The sequence below is a fragment of the Pogona vitticeps genome, chromosome 12, assembly GCF_051106095.1.
Source record: "Pogona vitticeps strain Pit_001003342236 chromosome 12, PviZW2.1, whole genome shotgun sequence".
NCBI lineage: Eukaryota > Metazoa > Chordata > Lepidosauria > Squamata > Agamidae > Pogona > Pogona vitticeps.
This window is the reverse complement of record NC_135794.1, coordinates 7,379,538-7,406,662: the sequence shown is the minus strand read 5'-3', so window position 1 is coordinate 7,406,662 and position 27,125 is coordinate 7,379,538. Positions and strand designations below refer to the sequence as shown.

Below are 27,125 nucleotides of genomic sequence, written 5' to 3'. Positions count from 1 at the left end.
AGCTATCCTGCCATTTCAACATGTAACAAAAAAGATGGGAAGGTAAAATTAGTGTGACAAGAGTTGTTTTTGATACTTTATACTGTAATTCTGTCTGCTCGGAACAAAGAGCCCTGTCCTGCCTTAAAGGTCAATAAAATGAAATAAAATAAAATATTGATGCAAGCTTCCGTGAGCTGCAGCCATTTTCTTCAGATCCATGGCGTGTCACTTCCACAATCAGACAAACAGGGGGACTGAAGTCCATAGAAACGTATGCCAAACAGAACGAGTTCCTATTTCAAGTTCCTATAAGGTAACGTCGTTTCTCTGGCAGCGGGTTTTACCGGGCTCCACACCCCACCCGACAGCGCAGTTTCTGCAATGACCGAGCTTTGTAAGGACGGGAGGAGATTAAAAAGGCAAAGCGTCCATCTCTCTTCTCCCGCCTTGGGCCGGCATCCTTTCTCAAAAGCTCCTTGGGCTACCATGGCGACAGCGGGGCGCCATTTCCCTCCTCCCCTCTCCGGCCCCGCATGCCTGCGCTTCTATGACGGAGGACCGCGCGCCTTCAAAGGAAAGGGCGGCCTCCAGGGGGCGCTCTCGGGGGGCGGTGACTGGGGAAGGACAAGCTTTTGGGCTTCCCGTTGCTACGGCGACGGCGCCGCTTCCCTCCTCCCTTCTCAGTCGCCGCGCCGTGGCGGGCAAGGAGAGAGCCTCCAGAGGGCGCTCTCGGTCTTCCGGCCCACCCCTTCCCTTCCTTTTCTGCCTCCTGATTGGCTAGATTCGCATGAAAGCGGGTGGCGCGAGAGCAGGCGAGGGACGGTTGAAAAATCCGACCGTTGGCCGCGAAGCTGAGGCACCGAAGCGGCCGCTGAGGGAAAAGGGGCGAAAGCGGACCGGTTAGGCAGCATGAAGGCGGCGGGGTGAGTCGCCGAGGGGGCCAAGGACCCGGGCAGGGGTTAGGGAGAGGAGGCGGGTTACCTCAGGGACCCCTTTCCCGCCCCGAATCCCCTCCGTCCCTCAGGCGCCTGAGGGAACCCGGAGCCGAGCGAGCGAGGCTTCGTCAGCCGCGGCCTGAGGCACCCCGTGAAGGCTGTTCGACTCGGAACATTTCATTACCTTCTCCCATCTGCCCTGAGTGGCGGTGATAACGAGTCTCTTTTTTAAAAATATTTTTTTAAAAAAAAACGACTCTAAAGTGCTCAAAAAATTATAAAACTACCATTTTTTTTGAAGAAACGCTGCCATACATGCATAGATACACGAAGTGCCTCCCTGCACTGGGACCTTTTGAAGATAACTGCCTTTGTTTTCATTTAGGATGCCTCCTCCTTCTAAAAACTGTTGATTCCTTTTTGAGAATCCCTTTAATTCATTAATACTTAGTCAATAAAGGCTCCCCAAGTATCTCTAAAGGTGGTTTTCTATGTCAGACCTGAGGTAGTCAAGGACCTTCTCCTGCAAAGTTGTTATAAAGGATGGGTAAAGGAGTTGAGAAGAAAAGGACTCTCAGGCACATTTTAAAAGAATACCTCAAACAGAAATAAAACAAAGGGACTAGTGGCTTGTCCACAGCTCTGATGTTCTGAACCAGGCAACTGACTTGCTGCTTTTTCATTTCCAGTAAAACCAAGACCCCTCGAAAGCAACTGCCAAAGAAGGCATTCAGCAGCAGCTTAAAGGATCCTGTAGAGGTGGGTGGTTACTTTACTACAGGACTGGATGTTTAATGTATAGCATAATAAGAACAAAAACTAAGGACTTACAATATAAATGTCTCATGGATTGACAGTCTTGATGACTCCTGTTTGCCTTTATTTGTTTACTTTATTTATCTATTTATTACCTTGCCTTTCTCCTTAGAAGGACCCAAGGTGGATTACATCATTAAAAGACAACAATTAAAGCTAAAAACGAGTATACACATACTTAAAAAGACCAAACCAGTATTATACAAAAAACATGAGCAACACCAAAACACATTCAAAGCAGTAAGGTGCAACAATCCGTTTAAAAACGCCACTCGGGTTGCTTTGTGTGTGTGGTTTAATTTTTAGAATATTATTTGAGATTTATAGTATGTCTATGCTACTTTGGATGCAGGCTACCCAACACTAAAAGGTGCAGTGTACTATTGACTAGTACTAATAGGTGCAGTATAGTAATGTAATATTTTTTTCCATGATTTCTCTCTTTCTCTGAACACGGCTAGCTCTTCTAACACTGAACAGAAAGGCTGGATGTGGGGGACAATAAAAATGATTTTCCCAAGATTTCAGGCAGAGATCCTTTCCCAGTTTTGCAGCCTAAGAACTTTAAGTGGCACCTTATTCTATTGTAGCAGAGAGAATTATGCATGGATTTTTTATCAAGAATTTTTACCTTTTAATAGTATGAGTTTTTTCTGTGCCAAAAATAGGTATTTAGAAACCCATTTCACTTTTAACAAGTACAGACTTGTCTTTGAACAGGAGACAAGAACATTCCTTTTCACCTATGAGGCTGAAAAAGACTTATGTACATATCCTGATATGTTTTGATAAAGGGGCTTTCCTTCCCTAGGTGTACTGCCGGATTCGCCCAGACAGCGTGCCTGACCAGGAGTGCTGCATCGAGGTGATCAATAGCAGAACGGTCCAGGTTCACCCCCCTGAGGGATATAGAATCTGTCGCACTGGGGAGTACAGAGAGGTAATACTTGCTAAAATGTTGCCAGAACACAAGATGAGGGAGTAGTTCTAATGATCTGAATGCTTATTTAATTCTGTAAGTTTTTCTAGGAGCTCTTTTCTTGTGAAACCACAAGGCACAGCGTTGGTGGGGAAAGAGAGCTATGAAATGTTCAAAGATCCATAATTTTCTTTAAAAATTAAGTTTTGTGGGACCAATGTACTGTCAAGAACGTGATAGAAGCATGATGGGTTAGTCCAAAGGCCTCACTACTATAGTCTTAACATCCTGTCTGAAACAGTGGCTAGTTAAGTGCCAACAGGAAGCCCACAAACAAGACATGAGGGGGCAACAACCCAGAGAGACATCCCTACTCACTGCAGCACATCAGTGAGATTTACACTGTCTGCTTGTCACCCACTGCACAGCCATCCCACACCCAGCACCTTTACATCTGTGCTGCTGGTTCTGGTGTTTTACCAGGGATACCCACCTTCAAAGTTCTCCGGGTATTTGAGGATGCATGTGGGTGTAATGCCTCATTCAACTGCTATGTAAAACTTAATAAAATTAATTTTAAAAATTAGAAGAAGAGTATTTTGGATAAAAGAAATCTATTTTTAAACAAATAGATGGGGAGAAGAGATTCTCTGACTAAATAAACAGGAGCAAAAATAACTTTCAACTTTATATTTCTTCACTCATACATCACACTACACAGAACACTCTTTAGTACACAAACCCAAACTGTCTCAGAACCTGACTCAAAACCAAGTGCCACTCATACCTTATTCCCTGTTCATTTTGATCAGCCAGTCAGCACACAAGACCACACTTGAGCATTCCAACATCCATCTGTCAACCACTCCAGCACTTTTCCCATGCATGTAACCCAGCATACATACATATATCAGCATAAACAACAATGCTCTACAAAATACTTATGTACACAACACTTAACACATAATGGAATCTGTCTTGCACCATTGTGGTCTCCTGTTTTCCTAGTAACTTAGAGGCTTTTCATATTGATGGTGGCTTATATAGCTATTGTGTTGTGGAGCCATTGCCTTCATATATGTTTATTACCATCTAAGCTGGTATCTGTGACAATGAGTTCTGCAGCGGAATGTGAAATCTATCAGGGTACCTGTGTCTTCTCATATCCCTTATTCAGTTCTTTTGAAGGGTCCACACTTCACATATTATGACCATAAAACCAGATAATCTGGCCCAAAGAAATAGAAGCAAAAAAATGTTCATTCTTAAAGTAGGAATCCTTGATCCTCAGAACAGTGAACACCACTAAGGCTGAGGACACACATGAAAAATGTTAGGAAAAGGAAATGCACTAGTTTTTAACAGTTCTCTTTCTACTGGAAACTGTAGATGCAGAACTCTATGAAACAATAAGATCTACTAAATTTTTTATTTATGGTGTCTGGCATTTTAGAGTATCAGACTGAACTAACTGGAGGAAGTTAATATATGGAAATGAAATGCATAGGATTTCATCGAATAACATCATGGCACTATGCAGTATGGGAACAGCTGCAAAATTTCTGTTGTCTTATTGTTTGATTTTCTCTTCAGGTGCAGTATTCATTTAAAGAAGTCCTTGGTCCCAGTATTACTCAGAAAAAAGTGTTTGAAGCAGTTGCAAAACCTCTGGTGGAAGACCTTATCCGTGGAAAAAATGGTATGCTGTGACTATAGGATGTAGTTGATTTGGAAGTAAGAAGTGCACACTTCCTGCTATATGCATCTAGATATGATCTACTTTATTCTATCCTGATTGGACACACATTTGAGTAGGAATTCAAGCACAAATAATGTAGTAATGAAAATACCTACAAGTAAATTTGTATTGAAGTATGTTCGTGCTTGGTATCTTGAGAAGCGTACACTTAAGCTGCATTGCTCTAAGTTTAAAAATATAATCTGTAACCGTTTTGTAATGTCAGCCAGAATCCTGATTTGTAACCCCACTGCCCCGTGGGAGTGATTTCTCCAATAGCAACAGATTGATGCTGTTTCTCTCTTTAATTTCAGGGTGCATGCACCTTCATATCATTATGCATAAGTTGCATATGCTCTGTAATCAAAAAAGAAGCTCTTTAATTAGCAGCAATATGCCAGGCACATCAATGTAATGTGAAACTGCCTGCTTTCCTGTATCCTCCATTGGCTAGGGGTTATTTGTTAACTCTAGAGATGGGGACAAATAAAAAAATGGTGATATGTTTTGATTAGTAATTCTCAAGGTTAACGAATGTTCTCCGATGAATCGATCCATCAATTAGTCTTCAGATAGAGAAGATGTCAGAAGATGGCAACGTCAAGACCTTGCTTTGTGGCCTCTGTGAATGCACACTAATGGGTTAAGTCTGTGCATGTGCAGAGGCCTCAGAATATTCTGGAGCTGTAAAAATTGCAATTGACATTGCAATTTCAGGGGATGCCAGAGTTGAAAATAAAAAATTGGAGAAACTAAAGGAGTACAGAGACATGGCAATCGAAACATCTTGCCTCTGGGAAAAAAACACTTCAGTGGTCCCTGTAGTTATAGGGGCTTTGGGAACAATATAAAGAAATTTCATATACAGTGGTGCCTCGCTTAACGAGTGCACCGTATAGCGATGTTTCCGTATAGCGATCCCTTTTTCGGGATCGCTATACGGAAACATCCCCGATCGTCGCAATGGGGAAAACCCGCATTGCGAAGATCGGGTATTGCGGCGGCCATTTTGGAGCCGCCGAACAGCTGATCGGCGGTTCCAAAATGGCTGCCGGAAGCCCGGAAATGGCTGCCGGAAGCCGTTTTCGCGCCCTGCCCTCGCTTAGCGAAGGCGCGAAAATGGCTGCCGGCACCTGGAATCCTCGCTGAACGGGTAAGTAACAAAGGTATTGGAACGCATTAAACGAAGTTTAATGCGTTCCAATACATTTCCCCTACCCGTTTAGCGACGATTTCGCATAGCGAGGGTTAATCCGGAACGGATTAACCTCGCTATGCGGGGCACCACTGTAGTACTAAGCAGTTGCAGATCTCAAAAATGACATCCATCAGTTACAAAAAAAAAAAATCAGTATTAGGAACAGCATATATACTGTGCTGATATTAACACTTAGGTTTTTGGTTAAAACTTGCATTCGTTATATATCAATGTTTTTATAATTTTGACTGCCTGGTGTTTTTTAATAATAATAATAATATTATTGATTAAGTCAATTCTGCCTTACGGCAACCCTTTTTCAGAGTTTTCCAGTTAGAGAATCCTCAGAAGGCAGTTTACTATTCCCTCCTGGGGACACCCTGGGACTGCAGCTTGCCCATGACCACCCAGGCTGGTTCTGTTTGCAGGCGGCACACTGGGAAATTGAACTCCCAACCTCTAAGACCTTTCCTTTAGCCTCATGGAAATGTTTCCCCTCCCCCATTGGAATGAATCTGTACAGTAGGGATTCTTTATTTATTTAGAATAGATATAACCTGCTTTTTTCAGAAAACCCCAAGGTGTTTTAAAGTATAAAAACAAACAAGACATCCTATGTATTATATTTTAGACATGTGAGTTAATTTTGTATTTACTTTCTTTGGACATGCTGATGTTATTGCATTAACTGCAAAAAAGATCACTGGCAAATGCTATTTAGGAGGTATTGTTAGAAAGCTTGTGTTAAATAGAATAGCTCTATTCCTGAAGAAAAATAGTATACGTTAATGTTTCATGTTATATTCTGACAATACTTCTGTATGTTTATTCCACAGGTCTCCTTTTTACATATGGTGTCACAGGGAGTGGGAAAACCCATACGATGACAGGGTCTCCTGGTGATGGTGGGCTGCTTCCACGCTGTTTAGACATGATTTTCAACAGCATAGGCCCTTTTCAAGCCAAACGATATGTAAGTAGCCTTCTATCAAGTCTTGGTATCTGTCCAGTAGTGGCAAGTTCAAAACTCACAAATATGTTATTAACATAACTAGTAGACATTAATGTTAGGCAGGAGGGAGCACTTAGGAACAAGAGGGGTGTCTTATAATCAACGTGCACACCATTCCTCCTCCATGCACCTACAGCAATAGTTTCCAGCCCCTTTTGTTCTGCTAATGAGAGAATCCCGCGCGGGGGCAGAGAACCACCCAGTGAGATTGAAAATTAGAACGTTGCTCACAATGATATTTCTAGACTTACTACTTGCTTAGCTTTCTAAGGTTTATGCTTTCTATTTTCCTTGATAGTCTAGAGCAGTGGTCCCCAACGTTTTTCGGACCGGGGACCGGTTGGGGCATGCAAGCTCTGTGTGTGGACCGGTTGGGGGGGCAGGGTCACCCCCACCCTCACAGGTGGGCTGTCATGCTTGGAGGTGGGCATGTTGTGCTTGCAGAGGGTCGTGTCAAGATTGTGTGCAAGCATGATACACCCCTCGTGCACGTGCATGACATGCCTACCTCTTGGGCAAACCCAGCCTTGAGTGGAGGGGAGGCAGCTTTGACATGGTGGCCCGCACGATCCTGGAGGACCTCGAGCTGACAGGCAGTGCGCCTGAGCCAGGCCTTCCAGGACAAGGGCTTCCGAACCCTTTTTGTTGAGTACGCCACCGAGGTGGCAGCCCTGGAGCGCCAGTGGGATGTCAAGGCCTGTTTCCTCCTTCTGGCTGGGCGGGTGGCCAGCCCGTCACAGGAGTGTCTGCGGGGGCTTACCAGAAAAGGTGTCATGTCCTTCAGTTGCACTGACTCTACTGTGGCAAAGGGATGGGGCAAGGAGAACAAACCATTTCTCCATTCCTGGCTCTATCTCCTTTGTTGCTCTCTTTGCCCAAGCTCTTTCTTTCCCTCCTCCTCCCTTGCAGAGATGGCAGCAAAAAAAGTAATTACACAAGACTCAAGGAAAGGAGACTGCTCACTTCCCCTGGCAGCCCCCAGAGCACTCTGACAAGCCTCATCTGGCATGTATGAAAAGGCTATCTGGGATAAAATGGGAAGGAAAGGAGAGCACCTTTTTCCTTCAGTAAAGACCAGGTTCTAGGAAAACAAGATGCAAATGCTTCCCCATGAACCTTGTCATCCTTGAGACCTGGAATCCAGAAGAACCACAATACCTGCCAGGCACTGTCCATTACTGTGGCAGGCAGATATTTCAACCCTTCCCTTGCAGCCCTGTTCCATGTATGTTTCTGCAGAAGACAGGTCTTTCTTGAACAGCACTTGTTCTTAGGCAAGTGTGCCTGAACTCCTTGCCTTCCCTGCAACCGACGGCAGCTCAGCTCCTTGCGGCTGGGGGCCAGGCAGTATGGCAGGGAACAGCGACTGCTGCCAGGCACACTCAGGCCACCCCACCTGCTGGTAGGTGCAGAGGCTGAGCCGCCGCTGGTTGCAGGGAAGGTGAGGAATCAAGGCTAGTGACCGCCGCTGCCTCCACCGGATCTCAATTCGCCCTTCTGCAAGCGCGACACGCCCCCTGGGTGGGTGAGTGGGGGGGTGAAGATCCATGTCCGCGGCCCAGTTCCGGCTAGCCCATGGACCGGCACCGGGCCACGGACCCGGGGTTGATGACCCCTGGTCTAGAGAATTTGCCCTCATAGTTCAGAGCAGGAGGTAGCAACATATGGCTCTGCTGCATCCCTCCAACTTTACCTTTTTTAAAAAAAGATGTGTAACTCAAAATTCTCTTAGGTCCTCTAGGTGGCAGGGTGGCAATTTTGCGGTTTTGAGGTCCCCCATGCTCCCATTTTTTTAAAAAAAAAAGATTTCTAGAGATGCAGACAAACTTTTAGTAAACTCCCCGTTTGTGTAAGAAAAAAATTGGGAAAGGCTTATGGAGCAGGTATGGCCCTCCTAGCGTGTACATATGTACCCCCAGACCTCTGGAGATTATTTCTGCCAGTCCTATGTAATCCATGGCTGTCTATAGTACCCATCCATCCTGTGAGAGAAATCAAGAGATTCCCATCTTGCATACTGATGTTTCAGGTTGCTATGGTGCCATACATCTTGTCTCCCCTTATTTTCTGTAATCCCCACTCTCAGGTTTTTAAGCTTGATGATAAAAATGGAGTAGAGGTACAGTGTGAGGTTGACGCTTTACTTGAACGTCAGAAGAGAGAAGCATTACCATATCCAAAAACTCCATCCAACAGGTGAGTAGTTGTGGAAAACTGAGACACTCTAATCTGTCAGAACTGTCAAACATGCTTTGTCGGATGAATAACCAAAAATCTCAGCTTGTCATTCTCTTCATTTTTAGCAAACGCCAGATCGACCCTGAAATTGCTGATATGATTAATCTGCAAGACAACTGCAAGGTAGAAGAGATTGAGGAAGATAATGTCTACAGTGTGTTTGTCTCTTACGTTGAAATTTATAACAACTACATCTATGACCTTTTAGATGAAACACCCTTTGAACCTACCAAAGCAAAGTGAGTAAACCTTGTTTAACATGGATCATTGGTAACCAACCAAGTGATAAATGACAAATGTGGAGTGACAGAATTGTGATCCTAGTGGTTTGGGTGCCAGAAAGTAAGATGGGGAATAGTTCCCAGGTGGGCTGCTTGTTGCTTTAGGAACAAATTTGTTTGTATTTGCTTTAAGGACATCTGTTTGACATGAAGCTGAGAAATAATATAGCAGTAAAAAGCCATGAAGGAATATTTCGCATACAGATGTATTAATTAAGTCAGTTTAGGCAGGGGTCAAACTGTAGCTTTCACATACACTCTTCATTCTCTGTTAGATGTTTGAGGTATCTGTCTCCAACATCTGTGCAGAAATATTGTTCAACGTGATCTCTAAGGCTCACACTGCCTATCGTTGGAACTAAAAGTCTTGTTTGCTAATTGACAGTTTTCCAGTCACTTAACATGGTGACACAGACATATCTTCCCACAGTAGCTGGCCTTATCGTAATGTTTCTTGAAAAGTGCTTTTCAGTTTCATATTAAGCAGTAAGGAAAGTGATTATGAAGGGCCTGTAACACTTGAATTATATTTCTTTGATAGGTGGAACAGCTGTGGCACTCCAATGCGGAACGCTGACTTTTTGTAGGTGCACAGACTATTTCCTTCTTACAGCATCAAGATGGCTGCTTTCTAACTAGAGAAGCTGCTAGCACCTCTTGCTTTCCTTTCTGCTTAACTAGAACTTTATCCTTGATAGTTTGCATGTGTCAAAGTAAATGCTTCCCTACATAAAACTCAGTGGTTTGTCATTCCTTCTTTCCCCTTGATTGTTTGAATAAGCTACGTAATATTGGCTGGTAGCTTGTACCATAGTTGAGCTTATGGTGTCTCTAGTTTTACTTCCCCTTACTAGCAGTAAGTATGTTCCTGGTAAGAAGTTCACCAGAGCCCTTCCTGTTGCAGGCTTTCCCAATCCAAAGTTCTTCGTGAGGATCAGCATCACAACATGTATGTTGCTGGATGCACTGAAGTGGAAGTAAAATCTACAGAGGAAGCATTTGAAGTCTTCTGGAGAGGTGTAAAGAACTTCCTTTTTCCTTCTCATAGTGCTGCCTTTATAGGCGTAGAAGATTTTGTGAAAAAACAATGATGATGTCCCTGCTCGTGTACAGGAAAGCCTGAATGGATTGCAAGACAGGTTCAGCTAATGCAACATTTTATTCATTCATTCATTTATTTTTATAGTCAGCTAGGCGTCTCTGGAAAGCAACAAAAGCAACAGCTCTCCATCTTTTGACCCCCAGTACATGGTATCCAAGCCCCCTACTTCTGAAACTTCGAGGTATCTATGTGGAATAGCTGTGAATTAACCTATCATTAATTTATCTCACTCCATTTTACCACCATTTCAGACATTTTCTGGCACTATAGTCTGGCTGTATATTCCACAATTTTTATATTTTATGTTTTATTGCTTTCACTCTAGACTTAGTTTCTAGGAATAGAGACTGGAATGGGGAATGTCTTTCATTTATAACTTCAAAGCCCTGTCATACTCTCCCTTAATTGTGTTTTGTGGCTAGAACTGAAAAGGTGTCTGATATGTCGGGCTTTATTCATACGGAAGGTGCTCCTAGCTCTTGATTATATGGTTTGCTCTTTTTCCGCGTTTCCTGGGATATGTAGTGAGCTGAATTGAAAATAGTTTTCCAGATATGGCTATGTTATAAAACTGGTTGCTCTATTTCCAACATCTACTGGATCTAAAGAAAAAAACTTCTATTAACAGGCCAAAAGAAGAGACGCATTGCTAATACACAGCTGAATCGTGAATCCAGCCGTTCACATAGCGTGTTTCTAATTAAACTGGCTCAGGCACCACTGGATGTAGACGGAGATAATGTTCTTCAGGTAAAACTGAGGGGGCCAATAGCACAGCTTCTCTTTTCAGTGGTAGTGCTGAGGTAATCCCAAAGTAATTTGGAACTGTAACCATGACCTGTTTGGGGACACCAGATGTAAACTTGAGGATCCTATTTGCATATCTTCTAGGTAGAAATGTTTTTGAAAATCTGAAAGGAGCTGTTGCTTTTTACATATAGCAAATTTATACCTTTTCTGCTGTGCTTTTTTATTAGTTAAAATTACTAGTTCCTTTTCCTGGCAGGAAAAAGAACTGATAACATTGAGCCAGTTATCTTTGGTTGATCTGGCTGGAAGTGAGAGAACCAACAGAACAAGAGCTGAAGGAAGCAGACTTCGAGAAGCAGGTAGATGCTGCTGCATCTTTGCTCTTCTTTCTTTATCACACTCATGTACTATAGATGTGAGGAGGCTGGACACAACACCACAGTTCTGAGAGCTCTTCTTTAGGTGTTCAGTGGAAGGGCCCAAGGGTAGAGCAATTGGAAAAGCTGGGGGGGGCACCATAGATTCTTATAGCTTGCCACTTCTATCAGAAGGAGGCAGATGTAGTATACACTGTTGAATCCATTGTACTGGGGAAGTTTCCATCCATCTAACTGCTGGCTGTGCCTCATTGCTGCCAAACAAGAGCCTGTATTAAGTTCTGCAGAGGTAACCAACCAGTGCTTGCAGTCGCATGTTTTAAAAAAATGAAAATTTTCTAGTTCTCTTCCATTTCCAAGCCATAGTTGGGATTTGAAGCTTGTTGATGCACACAACAGAAGGAGAAAAGATTTGGGAGACATTTTCTTCCTGGGAGGCCTTCTAACTGTCAAGGCTGAACTTTAGCGCTGAAGATTGTAAATCACCTTGAGCACTGCTTTCTAGTGGATTAGCAGGGAATAGATTAAGTCTGCCCTACTTTAGAGCAGGCCAAATGCAAAGTAGAGTTGGATGTGGTAAAAAGGGGAAGATGTCTAGATTTTTCACATATGAAGCATCTTTCTTCAGCCTCACCTTCACATGAGCTGGTTGTTCCTGACCTGTAAGGAGTAGGTATCATAGAGTAATTGGGTTGAAAGGGGGCCTATAAGGCCATCATGTCCAACCCCCAGTTCTGTGCAAGAATCCAAATCAAAGGAGACCTGGCAGATGATTGTCCAATTTTCTCTTGAAGCATACCATATTTTTCCGTATATAAAATGACACTTTCCCCTAAAATTAGAGGAAAAATTGAGGGTTGTTTTATACACACTACTACAACTACTACTACTACACAGTAGTAAGGGGGGAGGGATCAAAGCGCTTTGATCCCTGCTTTCCCCCTCCACTTTTTGCAAAGAAAGTGGAGGGGAGAAAGCACTTTCTTCACTTTCTTTGCAAAAAGTGGAGGGGGAAAGCAGTTTTTGCAACAAAAGTAGAGGGGGAAATTGATTCCTTCTTTCCTCCTCCACTTGTGAGGAAAGTGCTTTCCCCCTCCACTTCCTTTGCAAAAAGCTGCTTTCCCCCTCGCAAAAAGTGGAGGGGGAAAGCAGCTTTTTGCAAAGAAAGTGGAAGGGGACTTTCCTCGCAAGAAAATGAAAGGGGAATTGCTTTCCCCTTCCACTTTTCTTGCAAGAAAGCGTTCCCCTTCCATTTTCTTTGCAAAAAGTGGAGGTGGAAAGCAGCTTTTTGCAATAAAAGTGGAGGGGAAAGCACTTTCTTGCAAAGAAAGAAAATTTGGGTTATATATGGAAAAATACGCTACTTGGAGCATACTCCCCATCTTTCCTTTCAGATTTTGACCTAACCCTTTGCCTGGCTATTTAGTTTCTCAAGGATCCATTCAGCCAAATTGGTGAGACAGGAGAGAGAGGGAACCACTCTGCTCTTTCCTCTTAGTGGTTGCTTCTGTTTCTCCACTGGTTCGCTCATTCTCTTCTAGCTTGGGTCCTTTATACCCACAGTTTAAATTTTAAAAAAAAATGGCCACTAGATTTGCCTTTTCATTTTGAAGCCCAGTGTTTTTAGTTAAACTCATTTTTCAGTTAATGAAAACCTATAGTAGCTCCTTTTACACTATATAGCCACTTTATCAAGTTCTTTTATTTAATAATAAATACACACATCAATCTCTGGTCCTACCCCATTGGCCCAGCAAATCTAAAAAAATGGTTCTCAACACTCTGAGGTTGTCTATTCCTGTTTTAGAAGGACAGCAAACTTAACATCACTCATTCTTACAGGTAATATTAACCAGTCACTAATGACACTAAGAACCTGCATTGAAGCTCTTCGAGAGAACCAAACATATGGAACTAATAAGGTATGTGATTACCCATTACTGTGGATGTTTCCCTGTGGTTTTTAGTTGCAAAAATTCTGTGCTTATCAGAATCTTTCTTTAGATGGTTCCTTACCGAGATTCGAAACTGACCCACCTGTTCAAGAATTACTTTGATGGAGAAGGGAAAGTGCGTATGATTGTCTGTGTAAACCCAAAGGCTGAAGATTATGATGAGAGTTTGGTGAGACATGATTTTAACTTCCTGGGTTTAGTCTTATTAAAACTGGCAGATGGTGCTGCTTTGGTGTCAATCCTCTTAGATATTAATTTTTTTCTAGAAACATAAGCTCAATCAACTTCCTTAGAGCAGAATAACTTGCAGGGTGTATTTGGGTGGAAGAGAGGAACTATGAAATGCTCTGAAGCCTTAATAAAGCTCGTTACCTGTTTTGGAATGTTTGGTGTCTGGGTGCATGCACATGTGGATGTGTTAACTTTCCTGTTTCTATTCATTTAGTTTGTAGATATTAGCTCTCATATGCTCCCAAATATCATTCTTTTGTAGCAAGTCATGCGATTTGCAGAAATCACTCAAGAAGTAGAAGTTGCAAGACCTGCTGACAAGCCACTGTGTGGGTTAGCCTCTGGCAGACGGTATAGGAACCAAGCATTTAAAGAGGAACTGTCACGGCAACTGGAAGTCCGAGGAGGACCCGTTGATGGGGGTAAATCTTGAGAGGCTGTCTGGGAATGACCTGTTGTACACAACCAGCAGTGTAGCCCGCTGTGTGCCTTAATCCTTCCATCACCAGCTAGAACTGTTTGTAAGATTATGGATGTGGATGGGAGCTGTTTGGGCTGAATGATAGATAACTCATAAACATATGAAAAAAGTAAGCAAATAAAAACAGCAGTGCGTGTGTCTGTTCAAAGGGAAGGGACTCGGCTGTGCTCTAGTTAACTTCTCCCCTGACGTCTCTGCAGCAACATAGCTCAATGATCTATTTTCAAAGGAGTCTTCAGCTATCTTAACAGTGCAACCACCATATAATGTGTAGTTTGGACAAAAATATCTGTGTGCTTTTGTGGAGAACCTTTCTCTTAAGAACTTGTAATGAGGCACATAAGAGTTTAGGAAACTGTTTATTTGTGCTGATCAACAGAGATAGCCCATGCACTACAGAAAAGTGTTTAAGGGCAGTCTAAAGAACCAAAGATGAATATGTATTCAATTCTCAGATGAGGGCTCAAGTCCTCCCTACTCCCGGCCAAGCAGGAACAAACAAAGGCTAGAAGGAGAGGTGTGGGTACACACATGGGCTGTGCTTCTCTGTTTGGAGAACTGGGTTTTTATACTCAGTCCACAGCTGCCTAAACTGTAACCACAGCAACCAGGCTCCTGACGTCCATCTAACAGGCCTGCCTGGTGAAACCCATATTGAAGAACTGCTGGACTTAACACCCAAGAGCAACTTTCCTGGCAAAATCCATCTTGCCATGTATGTTTAGACTTTTAAGTTTGGACTTTTTTGGTACAAACCTGATGAAGTGGTGTTTTAATCCACAGAAGCCCATGTATTGTATGATGATTTTTAGTTGTCTATAAAGGTGTCGCCTGTTTTTGCGTTTGGATTTTATTTTGTTTGGAGCACACAGCTACCCTTTACTTCAGTAGCTATATAAGAAACACACAATGGCCATAAAATGAGTAACTTAAATAGGGATTCCTTTCAAGGCTCCCCCCCCCCAATATATCTATGTTTTCCTTTGGGCATCCATCTATCTTTCTAAGTAATATGTTTCAGCAGGGTCAGGAAGAGGCCTAAGCTTTATTTTTTTATAATCTTGGAGGTAGAGGAAGGGAAGGTACGCATCTTTACTCTTTGACAATGGCTGTTTTCCCATAGTCATTGGGGACATTGTATTCAAGTTACAATAGGCAGGGGTCTCCTCACATAGATGCTTAGTCTCTTTGCATTTGTAGAGACACATTTACCGTTAGAACAGCTGTGTTTTGTCCAGCTTCAAATAAACAGGGTCAGAATGACAGCTGCCCCACACTCAGAGAAATGTCTTCCTACTGGAAATTTGTCAGGTAGGCATCTTGGGAGCAGTTCAGTACTGGTGGCAGAGGTGGGAGGCATAAGCCTTACTGCTCCTATCTCCTCCAAGCTTCTTTGATCAGCTGGTATAGAAATCTAGGGAGCTCAGCCGTCTGCTTTATGTCTTACAGATGGAGAGGGGTCTGCCCCAGAGTTGCTTTTACGCAGTTTCCCCCCACTGCCTTCTTGTGAACTTCTGGACATCAACGATGATCAGACTCTCCCTCGGCTGATAGAAGTGCTTGAAAAACGACATCGCATGCGCCAGATGCTGTCAGAAGAGTTCACCAAAAACAGTAAGCCCTTGGAATTAATTTATCCAATTATTCTTGTAAAGAAATTGACAATTAGCTAGTAGTGTCTTGCTTCCTGGGATAGGAGCACTTCAGACTAGCTATTTTCCTTCCTTGCTGAGGCTCTTAATGCAGCAGATTAATAGTGAGGACGAGTTGTTGCCTGGTTTAAAGAATTATCGTATATACTTGAGCATAAGAGGACCCGAATATAAGCCGAGCCACCCAATTTTACCACAAAAAATGGGTAAACTTATTGGTTCGAGTATAAAAGCTGAGGGTGGAAAATGCAGCAGCAACTGGTAAATTTCTAAAATAAAAATACCAATAAAATTACATTAATTGAAGCATCAGTAGGTTAAATGCTTTTGAAGATACTGCCCTTCTGAGCTGCAAGACACACTTCACTGCCTGCGGAGGAAGGACTCATACCGGATGCTACGCTTATCTGCTGCTCTACTGCTGCATAACAAAATGGAGGAAGACGGAGGGTGGAGGAGGAAGGTGGGTACATAGAATATGCAGAAGAGGATGGGAGTGTCCTGGAAGCGGAAATGCAGTGTACTTAACCCGGATCATCGGACCACCCACAGAGACTACAGGTGCCCATAGATGAGCGGACGAGTCTGTAGAACACCTGCACTGCAGGGGAGAACATTTAATTTTGACACTGACCAGAGTATAAGCCGAGGGGGGAGTGCTTTTTCAGCAAAAAAAAAAAAATGTGCTGAAAAACTAGGCTTATACTTGAGTATATGCAGTATCTTAATGCATAGGAGATCAATTGCAAGGAGTAGTCTAATATTCCTGTTTGTTAGTTTTTTGTTGCATGAGACTTCCACATCATTCTTGCCTTTCAGATGTGTTTCTTTCTGGAAGGGTGCAGCTATAGGCTGGGCCCAGACAGCTCTGGTGAATGTATAGCAACCTAAAGAAAGATTCATATTTTTTTTTCTGTTCTAGTATCTTCTGCAGAAAGAATCCTCCAAGAACTTGATGCCAACATTATCTCCAGGGGAAAAAATGCAGAACTGAAAATTGCTGAAAAAGACAAATTAATAGAAGGGCAGAAAGTGGAAGTTGAGCGACTGGAGAAAAAAGCAAAAACTCTGGAATACAAGGTTTGTGTTTTGGACATGATTTTTAGGTGTGCCCGCATTTGCCAAAGCAGAGCTCTTGTCCTCCGAGTGCTGTGCTATCCTTTAAAAAAAAAAAATAAAAAATCAAGATATTAAAATCTGAAATGCTAACTTGTCTTAATTTGACAAACTGTAAAGTGGTGAGTGTTTGAGAAGCTGTTATCTTTTGAAATGAAGCTGTTCTCTTATACTCCAGTGATGGCTGCTTATATTTAGCGATGGCGCATCAAGGGTCATCATGTCATTGCCAAGAAAGGTGTTCGTTAGAAAGAGTGTGGATGAGTTCATTTGAGTGGGAACTGCAATTTGTTTTACAGGTTAACATATTAGAGAAAACCACAGCAATTTATGAAGAAGAGAAGCGCAACTTGCATCAGGAGCTAGAGAGCAAGAGCCAGAAGCTGGAGCGACAGACTTTTGACAGGCAGAGACTAGAAACCCGGTTGAAGGGTATAGCAACAGAGACATCTGCGAAATGGGAAAAAGAATGTGTAAGTATGGCATCCTCTGAGTGCCACGTCGGAAGTAAAACTTCTCAAAACATAAGCCTATTTCTTGAAGGAGGTAAAAATCTTTTATCTTTAATTTGATAAAGTATCAAGGAGAAATTTCCCTACAGGTGTGTACAGTTTTGAACTATCCCTGGAAAGAAAGGATTAATACAGGGCCAAATAAGTCCTCTGAGAGAGGAGTTCTTTCTTGATTCTGACTTCTACACCGAAGAATCAGAATTGTTTGGTTCTTGGTAGTTCAAGAAACCCATGTAGATTTGCTAGATCATCTCATGCTCTCTCTTTTTCGTTCATTTTTGTGTTTTACTTTTTTCTTAAACCAAACTTTCCCATCTTAGTCACCAGATAGCCTAGTCAATGGCCTGTCCTTTTCCTGGTTAGGATTGGGGCTCCCATACTGCTCAATATATCCACTCTCACAGCTATATACTGGCAGTGTACTGAAGCGATAAGGGGCTCAGTCCTCAGGTGGCATACTTTCCAGCACTACTAATGTAGCCTTTCAGATAAAAATGTCTGGAGTGAGCCCTCTTCATCTCCAGGACTTCCTAAGGGGCTTTGTTTCCTGATGGTTCTTTGGCTTCTTTGAAGGAGAGCACTTCTCAAAATCCTCATTAAACTGGGCTGGGGGGGGTCAGCTTTGGGCTGGGCTTGAAAATAGGCTGTCTGTCCTTGAATCTGCCTCTGAGCATGACAGCTGGCTGATGGGTAAAGTTCAAACAGACTATTTGTATGAACCCACGCTGTCAGCTTCTCCTGCTTTCTTCTCTAGCTCCAGGGCAGTGGAGTTCCTACGCTCACCACTAAACCAATGAGTTTGGGGCTGGACTGGAAAGTGGGTATTAACCTTTCCTCATGGTTCTTGTACCAAATATATAGTAAGTGTAGCTTTGCTTTCTACTGTGGTGGTCAACCATTCATGTAGAAGGATTCAAAGCATTGCAGCAGGATTGATTCCAGTTTTTTTCTCCCCAATAGGAGCGACGTGTGGCAGCCAAGCAGCTTGAGATGCAGAACAAGCTGTGGGTAAAAGATGAGAAATTAAAACAACTAAAAGCCATTGTCATAGAACCAAAGGCCAGCAAACCAGAGAGGCCTTCCCGGGAAAAGGACCGGGAAAAGGCCCTGAAAAGATCCATGTCACCTCCAGCAATCCCTGTGAGTTGCCGTTCAGTTCCTTTCATGTTGCATGTATGTTCTCAAAGCCAGTATGTCTGAGAAGCTATGTGATTTAGGAATGTGACTTTTGGGGGCTGGAATTCTGTAGTCCGCCAGTGTGCCTGTGTCAAGTCCCTTGAAACTCTTTGTGGCTTTCTGGATCATTCTTTACATCCACCCCTCATCCCCAAGCATCTGGAAGCATGTCTTCTCATCAGTTGCTTCATTCAGAGTGGAAGAACATATGTTGCACCATGGGGGGGGGGTCTGTGCATAGTCCACCAGCTGACTTTCTCTGCAGATTTTGTACTCGTTCTTTTTCTGTTTCTTGGTCACTAACTACACCTCTCTTCAGTTTTCTAGTAACGTTGTCACTCAGCTCCCTAACAACAACAACCTGCCTGTGGCAAGCCAGCCACAGCTGCATAGACGCTCCAATTCTTGCAGCAGCATTTCTGTGGCCTCCTGCATCTCAGAATGGGAGCAGAGAACGCCTACTCAAGGCAGCAGGCACCCCGGCGGTGGTGGCAGCAGCGGCACACCCAGAGCAAGAAGTAGAGTGCAGGAAGCAGAGCAAGCTAGGCCCTGTATCATGTCAGACAGAAGGCGGGGCATGTATCGGACTGGAATCCTTGAGACCCCCAGTGATAGAGAGGCCTTAGAGGTAGAAGAGGATCCGTTCTGCAGGGTTAGTGCTTCTTCTAGCTATGGGTGACATGTTGCTGAGTCTGGGGCAGGGCTTCAAAGAACACCTTTTCCTGAAATGTCCAGGTTACCTGTACTAAGATCAACACTATTGCCCAAGAGTATTGAGAGTCGCTGAGAACCTTTAACACAATTCCAGTTTTACAGTGGAGCCCTCCAAGGAGGTCACAGTTGGGATAGGCCACTATTTTTGCTGCTTTTGGGAGATCTGTTATATTTATGCAAGCCACAGCTTAAAACTTCAAATACAAGTCAATCAATGAACAAAAACCAAACTCCTTCCAAAAATGCTTTTAAGGCCTGACTGGTTTGTTTCTGGAAACCTGTTTGAGCTTTCCAAGCATCCTTGACTTGAGCTGCATAGTGGCTGTGCCTGGGAGATTTCATCGCCCTCTCTGGGTGGGCAGCAGTGTTCAGATGAGTGTTTCCCACCTGCAGTTTGAGTCAGGGACATGAATTTCATACTTTTAAATGAAGGTTCTTACGCACAAACATTGGTTTGATGAACAAATTTATTGTATTAATTGGGCTAAAACCAAACCCATCTAGAAGACAATAGGCAGAAGACTGTCTCTGCCTGTTCTCTGTATTTGTGTCTCGGTGGCTTCAGTTTAAGTTCCCTTAATTTGACTTTTCATGAAGGGATCCAGCAGACTTGCATTCTGCTTTTTTTATGTATGCCTGGCATACTGCTAAAGTCTGGCCACCCTAACAGTAGCTGTAATGAAAGCTGCTCAGTTGTGAAATATACAATCCATTCTTAAGCTTTTTTAAGTCTCACAAAGTTGTTAGAGCAGATCACCTCTTCAAGGTGAATGAGAGAATGTATTTGCCAGCAGTATGGTTCTTTTTACCTCTTAATAGTGCAACAATATTATTTAAACTTCAGTGTGTTAAGTTCACAGCCTCAAGAGATGTCTGGATCATATGGTTACTCTGGTCTGTAGTAGGTTGAATTCAGTTAACTGACAGACCAGGGACCAATCTGATGGGATGAATACCGCACTAACATCTGATTTTAACTAGAATGTGTTACTGTAGGCTAGGCGCAAGTGAAAGCAGAGTTCAGATGAACTTTATTTAAATAAACTCTAGAAACCAAACAGACAAATGGTAATGGAAAGTGCAGAAAGCTGCCTTAAACTAGGCTAGTCAGTATGTCTACCTAGCCCTGTATTGTCTAAGGACGGTGGCTCTTGGGCAGAGAAATCCTTCCTAGGGCCTTATGTACAATCTTGCTGTTTAAAATTGGGGGAGGGGCACGGGGGGAATGATACCTGGAGTATTCGTTTGCAAAGCCTGTATGTAGCCTTTCAGTCAGTGAGCTCTGTAGTTCCTTCTGAAGCCAAGTGGGGATGAGGCAGTTCTCAAAGTGCCCGAATGGCTTGTGGTGTTCTAGTCCTTCCCTGTATCTGTCGGTCGTCACTTTGCTCTCTTTGTCAAAGTTTCTTACTTGCTCTGTAAACCTGTTAATAGCTGATCTGTACCTGCTGCTCACAATGCCTGGTGAGGACGTGGTGAAGAAAAGCGCCACTGCAGCAGAGGCAGCTGTTGGTTTAATGGCAAAAGGAGAGCCCTTTATTCAAGTAGACCTTATATGGAGAGCAGGTTGTCTGCTTGGGAACTGCTAGGCTATCTTTGTTTCCTGCCTCCTCTTTGCCTTTAGTAGGAAACATTAGGTTTTTTTATGCCGGGGTGGTGGTGGTAATGTGAGGTTTCTTAGTCGTCTTTTGTCTTGGGCACAGCCAGGAAATGCCCTTCCTGTTTGTGACCCTTTATTCAGTCCACCGGAGTCTGGGATGACTTGGAGGTACTCATGCACTTACAGTTCAAGGGCAAGCTTTTTGGCAAAGGTTGCATAAGATGGTCTGCAGAAGGGACCATTGCATGCTGTCCTCGAGCCTACATGAGTACAGTCACTGATGTTGCTCTCAATTTGCTGTATGTGTAATTCTGATCTGTAGGATTTGCGAGTCCGTGCAACATACAAAGTAGGGTGAGTGCTTTGGTCTCCTATTACAAATAGAAGGAAAATGCACTGCTGTGATGGAACTAAAGTAAGCAAAGGTCCATTTACAATTCTATTCATGGAATCCCACACGTTCACCACCTCTACTATAAAGCCCAGCAACTTCCATTTTTCCAGCATTTGTTTGCTGTTAAAAGAAAGATAGTTGCTTCCAGTAGCTTTTATAATATGGCTCTATAGGCCATCTAGGCCCTGCATGTACATTTTAAGGAAAATGTCCTGCTGCTCACCTTTGCTCCTTCTGATTCCTTTTATGATTCTAATAGAATGTCCCGTTAGTTCGGCTTCGACACAGACGCTCTCGCTCAGCTGAGGAGAGATGGGTTGACCATAAGCCTCCCTCCAACATACAGACAGACACCATCATGCAACCTCACGTCCCTCATGCCATCACAGTGGCAGCTGCAAATGAAAAGGCACTGGCCAAGTGCGACAAGTACATGCTGACCCACCAAGAGGTGGCTTCCGATGGAGAGATTGAAACAAAGCTTATCAAGGTAAAGCAGAGGACCACAGAGTCCTTCCCAAGGATTGGGCTTTGAGGGAGGCCCAATGATATATGTGGGTGGGCGAGATTGGGAATGCTAGAGAATAATTCACCATGGTATGTGCACTATGTCTTGATTTTCTTTTGGATGGGACCTTTTTCCTAGTTATAGTTTTGACGGTTTGAGCAGGTGTGCTTTTCCAGTCCCTAGAATTGTTAGATATGGCAATACTTTACTAAATTGTAGTCCATTAATTAGGTCTGAACTGTGAGGTCTGCAGGGAAGTAATAGAAATCTGATGGGAGTTTGCAGATCTGGCTTTAAGCCTACACTTGCACTCCCTTACCTTACTGGACCCATTTAGCTGTACTGGAAGATCAAAGAGGCCTTTCTCTTCTTGCTCGGTCTACAAATCTGTAAATGAAGACATGTAGAGGGTGATTTAAAATAGTTGGAAAATGACTGCTCTGTTGACTGGCTGATAATGCCCATAATGTAAATGGCTTCTTGTTTCCAGGGCGACGTTTATAAGACTAAAGGAGGAGGACAAGCTGTCCAGTTCACTGAGATAGAGAGGCTGAAACAAGAATCTCCAACACGGTGAGTTGCTCCCAGTCTGAAAGGATTCTTTGGCTTTTGACATACTGGTTCAGTTGCTATAGTTAAATAGGGGCATCTGGGTGAGCTGGTTCTTCTTTGTGGTCTCTGTGAGTGCAAACTAATGGGCTAAGTCTGCGCATGCGCAGAGGCCTCAGAACATTCTAGAGCTAAAGTAACCATTTAGGACCGAGCCCTCGTGGTCTGCCCGCCCTGACAGTTACCTCAGTTCCATTTCTTCCGCTGCAGCAGCAGGTCTCATTCTCTAGAGCTCGTCACGCGGGAATCGGAACCTATTAAGCAGCAATCTTTTTGATCGAAAACTTACTTCGTTTCCCCTGTTGCAAATAGAAAAAAAATTGTTCACCGTTTAGCCTTCCCACAGTTCGGTTCCCCTCCCCCTTCCCTCCCCATTTTCCCCACCTTTTTATGACCCCGAAGGTCTCCTTTAAAAGCTGTGCCTCCTGCCAAAAGAATATTCCATTTAGAGACGGTCATCAGTTTCACCTTTTCTGCCTTGGCGAGACTCCTCTCCCCCAATCCTGCCCTCATTGTAGAAATTTCACCAAGCAGGCGCTAGAACTCCAAGACCTCTGTCTCCGCGCCGCTTTGTGGGAGAAGTCCCTTCAACTGCCCGAAATGGACAATAAATCCACTTCAACTGCCGAGATGCCTACTTTATCTCCCAAGATCAAGCCGCCTAAACCCAAGGCTTCTTCTCTTCCTGTCAAACCTAGAGCCAAGGTCTCTTCTTCAATGCCCCAGTCGATGCCCCAGCGACCATCTCTTAGATCGCCACAAGAGATTACATCTACCAGGGAGCCTTGCCCTCCAATCCATCCGGACCATTCATCTCCCATGAGTCCTGGGTCACCTCAATCTTCCAAGCAGGGATCAGCTTTGGATCCACTACCAGCGAAATAGAAACGCTGGTGGGAACAATTTGGGAAGTTATTTGATCCCCGTCGTCTCTACGGATTCGAGTCTTTGAATTTAGAGTCGTACTCCTCCTCATCCTCATATACAAGCTCATCAGAGGATGAGTACTCTGGCTCGTGAATTCGATGGTACCGACCAATAAATCCATGTCTGTGTGTGTGGTGTTCTTGCTTTAGTTTTGGGAACAGTACTTATTTATTTATTTATTTTATTAGATTTCTATCCTGCCCTTTTGAACCTACTTATCTAGGTTGGATTTGCTCACAATGTTTCAAAAACTCCATTTGCATTTTCCAAATAAATGTAACTGAAATGGGGCATAAATAACAATTCTGTACAAGAAATAAACATTTGAGATAAACTGTCAAAAATATGCACACACAAAACAAGCATGGTAGATTAGAAATAAACTGGTGCCCTGCATTGTGATGATAATCCGTTCTGAAAAAATCGTCGCTATACAGATTTGTCGCTATGCAGGGCAAAAAAGCCCATAGGAACGCATTGAAAGCGAAAATCCTCCATGCGGCCGCCATTTTCACTGCCCGGTAAGCGAGGAAAGGGCACGAAAACACTGCGGGCGGCCATTTTGGAACTGCCGATCAGCTGTTTTTAAAACATCGTTATGCGATAATCGGTAAGCGAAACGCTTACCGATCTTCGCAAAGGGGTGTTTTGCCATTAGAAACATCGCAATGTGATCACAAAAAAGCCATGGCTATGCGGATTCGTCTTTAAACAAATCGGTCGTTATGCGGGGCACCACTGTATGCTACACTGGCTATAACATAGTGATAGGACATTTGCTTTCCCCTCCTTGTTTGCGAGAGGTTGACCTTACTTTAAGGCAAGAAATGAGCTTTCTCTTCTTTAGCCCTGCATCTGTGAACTCGCACTGTGCCTCATGAAATATGTTACTGGATGCCAGTTCCCCTGCCTAATGTTTCCTTGCTTTTTCCAGTCGCAAGCGAAGATCCTCCCCCTCAAGGCCTTCGCCACCAGATGGGGACACAGAGTCAGAGTGGACTGATGTAGAAACGAGAGTAAGACAAAAGAATTTTGGGCTAAGCATACTTTTGGTAGGGGTGGGGGAGTGGCTGCTTAACTCTAATATGTGTTTCTCTTCAGTGTTCAGTGGGTGTAGACATGAAGGCAGGCTGTCGTCTTGGACCTGCATATCAACATTATGCTGAACCCAAGTAAGTTTCTCTTTCTTTCACTCCCTTTTCCCCACCCCTACCACTGAGAGACATTGGTTGTTTTCTGAAACAGTTGTGACTAGTGCACCAGACTGGACCCTAAAGTTGAAATATTAGGAGTGCTGCTTTTGGAGGTGGCAGGGAATAGGACTTGTGGGTGCAAAGTTTGTTGTTGTTAACAGTAGTTCCCCCACAAATAGATATCCATTGGGAAAACTATTCATTCATTCATTCATTCATCATTTGAATTTATATCCCGCACCATCTGGCAATCAGGCCATTCTGGGCAGCTAACAACAATATAAGGAATAATATTAAGAACACAATAAAAATAAATTACTGTAATACATAACAAATAGGGAAATTAAAACAGATGGCAAGAAAGGTGGTAAAAAGGAGAGGATGGCAAAAAGAATGGTAAAAAGGGAGAGCGAGATCCTAGTGCTCTGGGAAAGCCTGGCGGAAGAGCTCTTTTGAACCCATCCAGCAAGGGTTGAATTGTCCTCTAGAAATTATGTAGGTATCATCTGGCTTCTAACATTTATTCATTAGTTATATATAATGAACTGAATACAGGGCAGAATTTATATCTACCTAATGAATAAATGAACTGAAGTGAACTGAATACAGCATGCACGGCTGTCCTGCCTGCCTGCTTCTGTCTTCACAGAAACAGCTAGCGGGCTAAGTGAGGCTGAGAGAGCGATAGGCTCAATATCACATAATGCTGACTTTCATGGCTCATTAGGAGCTTGCATCTAGATCTCCCAGGTTGAAATCCAGCACGTGTACCAAGATCTCCTTTGCCCAGGCCACTGCTATAGTCTCATTCTGAGTCCTAAAAGTTCATTTTTGCCATCTTTCTTAGAGTCATTTGTGGGGTTCTAAATATTGCAGATGGCTGGCACAGCTTCTCATGCTGTTCCTTGTTTGTGGCTCCACTGACTAGATGGTGGTGAGGATGGATAATGTTCATTAAAGATTGGAGTTGCTGAGGAAAGCTGTCATTTAACAGCACGAAGGAGCAGTGCAGCTTCTGTGGGGAACAGGACTGGGCGAATAAACTTGTATGACCTGGCACAGCAGTAGTAGTGTTCATGTGTTGTGAGTAGATAAAGAAGCTTTTAGGGTTGAAGGACTTCAGGGGATCACAATGTGTGAGAGAGACTTTTACACAGGCATTTAAGCAAATGTGCTAAATTCCAGTTTCTAGGAATCAACACAAACTTGTCTCTTCTTTGCAGGCGTAAAAAAACATGAATTTTCGTGGATTATCTGTTGAGGTTATTTTCTCAAGTTACTACAGACCACATAGCTGACTATGGTTGGACAGTGTCTGCTATGCATGATTCGACAGCTGTAACGCAAAAGGGGCATATATATTTGGTTTCTTAGACTGAATTTGTAAATAAAGCAATATTGTATTGAGTATATTATATTTCTAAGTACAACTCAGTATAACTCCTGGCCATGCTTTTTCTAGTCGGTTTGAGGAAGAGGTCTGTCATGCAAGGCTCCACAGGTTAGATGGGCCAGCACTGTGCCTGTATTCAGCTCCCTGAAATGCAAGATGCATCTTACTCTTATCTAACTTAGCTCTCAAAGTACGTTTTCACAGAAGATTCATAGTGAAGAGGTGCTGGATAGGAAAAAAAAACATTTGATCCTATAAAAGTGGCTAGCAAGGAAAATGCAAGGCTTCCCTTTCTTTCTCTTCCCTGTGACAAGGACGAGCTTAAGAGGAAAGCTTGTGGGTTCGAGCTTCTGTGCATTTCAGGCAAACTAAACGCATGTGCGATGCTGACCCATCCAGAATGAAGTTTTGGATGAGACCTCTTTCTCAAACCAACTAGATGAAGAAAGGATTGCAGAGTGGTAGAGCTTACTCAACTTTGTTCCTTCCATTACACAGAAGGAGCTAATGGAGCTTAGATTTCTCTTGGTGCATGGAGAAGTGACTCCATTTGGCCATTCCTTGCAGCTTAGCCACTACCAGCAGAAAATGCTGGATTCTCCACAGTGCTGAGATGCAGGGACCTCTATGCCCCTTGGCATAAAAAAGATGGAAATGGGGTGGAGCTTGAGAAGCGGCTTCCACGTTGGTCCCAAGAAGAAATCTGGCTCCTAGGACTAATCTTTCTGATGTGGCCCTTGCACCTGTGCAGAGCCAGTTTTGAACTTTCTAGCATCACTTAGCTTAGTCCTGCCTCTGCGCAAACTATGCATACATATTCTCACCCCAGCGCCTATCATCAACTCCCCCTTTCGCACTGTTAAAGAAACATCTGAAACTGCGAATAACTGAGTAACTTCCTCTTGTTCTATTCTGCCAAGTTTTTAGGCATTTTTTCTACCTGTTGGAAGACTCCCCATTTTCTTCTTCCCTGATTCTATGGCATCATTACCTGCTTGCGTCATAAATTGTCTTCATAATTTTATGGCTTCTTAACACCTTGCTTAGAAATGCACACTCTGTAGAGGCAAAATAGCTTCTGTTACTAATAGAATGGCTCTTTTCAAAAGGAGATCCGTCTGGTCCTTTACTGCAAAATTTATAGGGACTTCACTAACCAGGGTTTTCAGAATCACCTATCAAACCTTTACCTCTTTGCCTGAAAACTGTAAAATAAGCCGCCCAGAACACGGCCCTTGCGTGCAGCCCCCCTCTTGATTTGTGTGAGACTTGTTTCATTGTTCGTATTGTGTTCCAGTAAATTTATTTTCCTCTTTGCA

General features: G+C 43.4%; 1 protein-coding gene across 4 annotated transcripts; it reads left to right on the top strand.

Annotated features, from left to right (window-relative positions):
• The first annotated feature begins 764 nt into the window (after positions 1-764).
• KIF23 (kinesin family member 23) lies at positions 765-27,125 on the top strand. Of its 4 annotated transcripts, XM_020803688.3 has the most exons (24): positions 765-905; positions 1,607-1,676; positions 2,545-2,673; positions 4,246-4,351; positions 6,425-6,561; positions 8,687-8,796; positions 8,904-9,077; positions 9,661-9,702; positions 10,024-10,136; positions 10,850-10,971; positions 11,228-11,330; positions 13,191-13,270; positions 13,353-13,472; positions 13,797-13,956; positions 15,465-15,629; positions 16,590-16,747; positions 17,083-17,256; positions 18,256-18,435; positions 18,791-19,123; positions 21,436-21,666; positions 22,175-22,257; positions 24,155-24,236; positions 24,322-24,392; positions 25,637-25,823. In XM_020803688.3, exons 1-24 carry the CDS (start codon positions 892-894, stop codon positions 25,650-25,652), a joined length of 2,973 nt encoding a protein of 990 aa, XP_020659347.3. In that variant the 5' UTR covers positions 765-891; the 3' UTR covers positions 25,653-25,823. The 4 variants fall into 4 exon arrangements, with proteins under 4 accessions (XP_020659347.3, XP_020659349.3, XP_020659348.3 ...); XM_020803690.3 differs by lacking the exon at positions 18,791-19,123 and having other exon boundaries at positions 25,637-27,125; XM_020803689.3 differs by lacking the exon at positions 9,661-9,702.

Bases quoted from the DNA above. Each gene is read 5' to 3' on its own strand.
- KIF23 (XM_020803688.3), top strand. The intron at 15,630-16,589 runs GTAAGCCCTTGG...TTTCTGTTCTAG, and splicing joins AGAAGAGTTCACCAAAAACA to TATCTTCTGCAGAAAGAATC. The intron at 16,748-17,082 runs GTTTGTGTTTTG...TTTGTTTTACAG, and splicing joins CAAAAACTCTGGAATACAAG to GTTAACATATTAGAGAAAAC.